Source organism: Miscanthus floridulus, chromosome 1 (genome assembly GCF_019320115.1).
Source record: "Miscanthus floridulus cultivar M001 chromosome 1, ASM1932011v1, whole genome shotgun sequence".
Taxonomy (NCBI): Eukaryota; Viridiplantae; Streptophyta; class Magnoliopsida; order Poales; family Poaceae; genus Miscanthus; species Miscanthus floridulus.
In genome coordinates this window covers 64,092,108-64,096,078 of record NC_089580.1, presented here as the reverse complement: position 1 = coordinate 64,096,078, position 3,971 = coordinate 64,092,108, and the positions used below count along the sequence as shown (strand labels likewise).

The window sequence follows — 3,971 nt, the reverse complement described above, 5'->3', positions numbered from 1 at the left end:
ACCTTCTTCTTCATTCTTCCTAAAAAATCAAGGAGGGGCTAAGAGGGGGCTCCATTGTCCGAGCGGGCGGGCGGTAGGGGGGCTTGAGCCCCACCCGCCCCACCGCTAGATCCGCCACGTAGCCGTGCACACGCCAATACGCGCGATGCAATCCGTTTGGTTTGGATGAGAAACCTGTCTGGGCCAGTGCGGTGGATTTCGGTTCCCAGTTGGGCTGGGCCGCGTTTTGTTCTCCATTGGTTCGCTAGAGCCTGCCGACAGGCCACCATGAGGGCCCGGTATCTCAGTTGAGTCGAGAGCATCTTACCCCAAGAGGAAACACACACACACGGCACGGTAAAAGGAACAAGAAACATTCTTCGGTGATTGATTCCATAATTCCACGTGTATGCAAATTGCAATTGTAACATATCATGTGCAAACCAATCAACCTGTGCAAACTTAAAAACTATCAATTAGAACCACTGGATCAACATCTAGTGGTCCTGATTGGTAGTTTCTAAGTTTACACAGGTTAGTTGATTTACACCTGCCATTGCAATTAGCCTGCAGTACAAATGAATCGCTTGGTATGGTATCAACCAGTGGTAATGTCGTCGCCGTGTCGCCTGCCGTATGCGGCGTGGTGTAGTGTCGTTCACCGGATGTGGATCCTGGGCTTGAGCACGAACATCCTGCACGAGTGCGGCGCGACGTCGAAGCTCATCTTGTCCGTGAACGTGGCGTCCAGCGTCTCGTGCTGTCCAACACACAACAACGACAACGACACCCGAGTCAGTGTCAGTCAAGGCTCGCTGGTTCGCTGACCGATTCGCCAATGCGTATGCTCAGCGCTTTTACGTACCAGCCACAGGTCCCTGCCCTCGACGGGCGTGCCGGCGGGGAGGCCGATGTCGTCCCAGTGCGCGGTGATGGTGACCTCGTCCTTGGCGTGCCGGTTCAGGAGCACCACCGCCGTCCGGTACTCGGAGAGCGGCGCCGCCCAGATCTCGCTGCTGCCCTCCATCCGAACCTTCTTCCCCTGCACGCCCAGCGGATCTGCGCGCAGTCGCGACGCCGCATGCCCAAACAGAACGGAAACAGTCCATCGCCAGCCGTCAGTAAACAACTGAACACAGGCGCTGAAACTGGGAATGCTGCTGCTCTGTGGTCACGCTCGAAGCGCTCACCTTGGTTGACGGCGATCACCTCCTTGTTGGCCAGGATGTCGTACGTCTCCTGCGACATGTGCCTCACGTCGCAGCCGATGAGGAGTGGCGCCTGCACACACTCATTGGAACGGCCCGGACAAGATCTCTAACTGGCCCCAAATGCTCTGTCTGTACTGTACCAAGATGCAGAAAGAGAGCAGGTATGTGCGCCTGCAGTCGTACCTTGGAGATCGCCCAGAGGCTGAAGTGCACGATGTACTCGCTGTTCGTCATGCCCCCGTTGCCCACCTCCAGCATGTCCGGATCTGCAAAACCACCGGAGTATGTATATATAATTACAAGGCGAGAGGCCATCTAGTATATGAACATGAAACGCCTCGTCGGAATTAGGATCCGGCAACTGATGATGTAATGTACAGACCGTTCCAGCCGCCGGGGCGAGCGTACTCCGACCACACCTCGTTCTGGTCCGCCGTGGCGATCATGCTGGAAGAACGCCGGTAACAACAGGTATCGTATCCTCTCAGTGAAGCAAACAAACAAATCTGGACAGGACAACGGCAAAACAATCTGGACTGGACAGACAAGAAACTAACTGAAGTCAGTCAGAGATGTTGTGACCTGTCCCAAGTGTCGGCGATGTCGTTGGTGGTCCTCCAGCTGTTGCCGTAGGCCGCCCCCCACTTCGCCGGGTGCATGTCGCCCCTAGCGATCGATCCCCGGCAAGGCGAGAGGCCGCATGAGTCACGAAACCGAGCATGGCGATCAAGAGACGTCTGATTAGTGATTACCGTACCATTCGCTGAGCGAGAAGTAGATCGGCCACCCCACCTTCATCAGCGCTCTGCTCATCTCCGGGTACCTGTTCACGTGCCACAAAACCTGTCAGTGTCAGGTACATTTACTCGGCTGCCTACAGTTCCTTCCTCAGACAGTCACACGTTGGAGATGGACAGGGAGGGGTCAGGGAAGGGCATGCGTGAGCCTGACCTCTCCAGCGGCTTGAGGTCGCCGTTGTTGCAGTTGTCGTACTTGAGGTAATCCACTCCCTGCGTGCGTGGACACAGCCAATGAACAGGTCGCAAATCACACATGATCTTCGTCTTCCCTTGAAAAAAACAATGCCTTTTAACTCACCCATGCCGCGAAGGTCTTGGCGTCCTGCTCCTCGTGCCCGAGGGACCCGGGCTGGGCCTTGGCGCAGGTCTGGAACCTGCAGAGCAATTTGTTACAGTCTTACAGACGGAGATGGTGGTGGTGAAAAACAAGTGCCGGCCTGCCGGGGCAAGCAAGCTGTTCGTTCCCCCCGGGTTCGTTAATGAATGGCCTGGGCAAGCAGAAGCAGAAGCAGAAGCTGGGTTGCCAATCTCACCCGGCGTCGGAGTAGATCCCGAGCTTGAGCCCCTTGCTGTGGACGTAATCCGCCAGCGCCTTGATCCCGTGCGGGAACGTCTTGGTGTTGGCCACCAGATTGCCCTGCAACGGCCGGAGCAGGTGCTTACTGCATAGCACCAATTGTTATTCAGTTCAGTTAAGTTCAGACTTGAAGCATCGGTTGTACGTACCTTAGCATCACGTTGTGGCTCTGCCCAACAATCATCTGATAGAGAAAGAGGAATAACACGTAAAATAAACCAGTTCAATTAAGAATTATTTTTTAATCCTTCCGAAAGAAAAGGTAATCAAGAATAAACGGAGAGGCTAGAGCGAGTGAGCTGGCGCACCGATGATGACGTATCTGTAGCCGAGAGCAGCGAGGCCGGTGGACACGAGTGCGTCCGCTGAGGACCATCAAGGCATGGGCGGCAACCGAGAAAGAAAGAAAGAGATAAGAGAGCAAGCTCATCATCAGCTGCTTTATTCAGCAAGCAAGCTCGACAGCTAGAACGAAACTGAAGAACAGAAGACGCACCGGTCTCCCTGATGACCACCTCGCCGTTGCCGTCGCACTGGAAGTGGTTCCAGCTGTTCCACCTGCGGTCGGTCAGAAATCAGACCAACACACACGCCCGCGCAGCCAGACACTTGCAAGATCTCATCACGCAAGGAAAACCCCCCCAAAAGAATGTTACCCTACCCCATGGGAGGGGCCGAGCCGAGGCCATTGGCCAGCATGCTCCGCCGGTGCGCCTCCTCCACTTGCACCACCTTGCCCCCCGCCACGGCGCCGGCGACGCAAGCCACGACCGCCGCCACCGCTGCCACCACCAGCAGTGCTAGCCTTGCCGGCGACGAACCACCACCACCACCACCACCCGCCATTGCTCCTATCACTCCACTTGTGCTTCTTTTTGTCTCGGATCGGACTCTGACGTCTGACCGCTGCTCCTGCCTCGGTGGATCAACACCGTCGCTATTTTATAGCCTCACGATGATTGTAGTTGTTCGACTTTGTTGCCGGTGCACATCTTTTCTTCTTCTTTTTCCAGCGCGGATGCGGACGGATGTGTCGCGTTCGTCTTGTCGGAGATGGGCACCGGAGCACAGAAGCGCCCAGAAGGCCAGACTGCCTCTCATTACGTGGTTAGGCGCCAGAGGGTACACGTGCGCACTTAAGCAGTCCTGGGCCCACTGGGCGTGGACGACAGACCGCACGAGCGCGGGCAGGCCGGCCTGTCAGCCGGACGAGCCACCGTGCCGGTCCGCCAGGGTTGGCCCACCAGAGAAGCCGTCCGGTACGAAGGACGAATGGAATCGATCGACCGATGATTCGCGATTGGCCAATCCGAATATCCAATCGACGTTATTGACTTTACTTATTTATCGTTATCCAGAGGACCGTGATGTAGACATACTATGTACTAGTAGAGCGTTAGTAGG

At 56.0% G+C, this 3,971-nt stretch overlaps 1 protein-coding gene across 1 annotated transcript; it reads right to left on the bottom strand.

The window, feature by feature from the left end:
* Nucleotides 1-494: 494 nt before the first annotated feature.
* Nucleotides 495-3,481, bottom strand: LOC136485495 (alpha-galactosidase-like). The gene is made up of 14 exons (XM_066482364.1): nucleotides 3,229-3,481; nucleotides 3,064-3,125; nucleotides 2,876-2,932; nucleotides 2,717-2,751; nucleotides 2,524-2,627; nucleotides 2,289-2,364; nucleotides 2,142-2,200; nucleotides 1,948-2,013; nucleotides 1,773-1,856; nucleotides 1,573-1,637; nucleotides 1,374-1,456; nucleotides 1,170-1,260; nucleotides 845-1,038; nucleotides 495-739 (listed from the first exon to the last, which is right to left on the bottom strand). The coding sequence occupies exons 1-14, from the start codon at nucleotides 3,411-3,413 to the stop codon at nucleotides 638-640; spliced, it is 1,263 nt and encodes a 420-aa protein (XP_066338461.1). The 5' UTR covers nucleotides 3,414-3,481; the 3' UTR covers nucleotides 495-637.
* Between the last annotated feature and the right edge of the window lie 490 nt (nucleotides 3,482-3,971).

Bases quoted from the DNA above. Each gene is read 5' to 3' on its own strand.
- LOC136485495 (XM_066482364.1), bottom strand. From the start codon at position 3,413: ATGGCGGGTGGTGGTGGTGGTGGTGGTTCGTCGCCGGCAAGGCTAGCA. The intron at 3,126-3,228 runs GTAGGGTAACAT...GACCGACCGCAG, and splicing joins GGCTCGGCCCCTCCCATGGG to GTGGAACAGCTGGAACCACT. The intron at 2,628-2,716 runs GTACGTACAACC...CGGCCGTTGCAG, and splicing joins AGCCACAACGTGATGCTAAG to GGCAATCTGGTGGCCAACAC.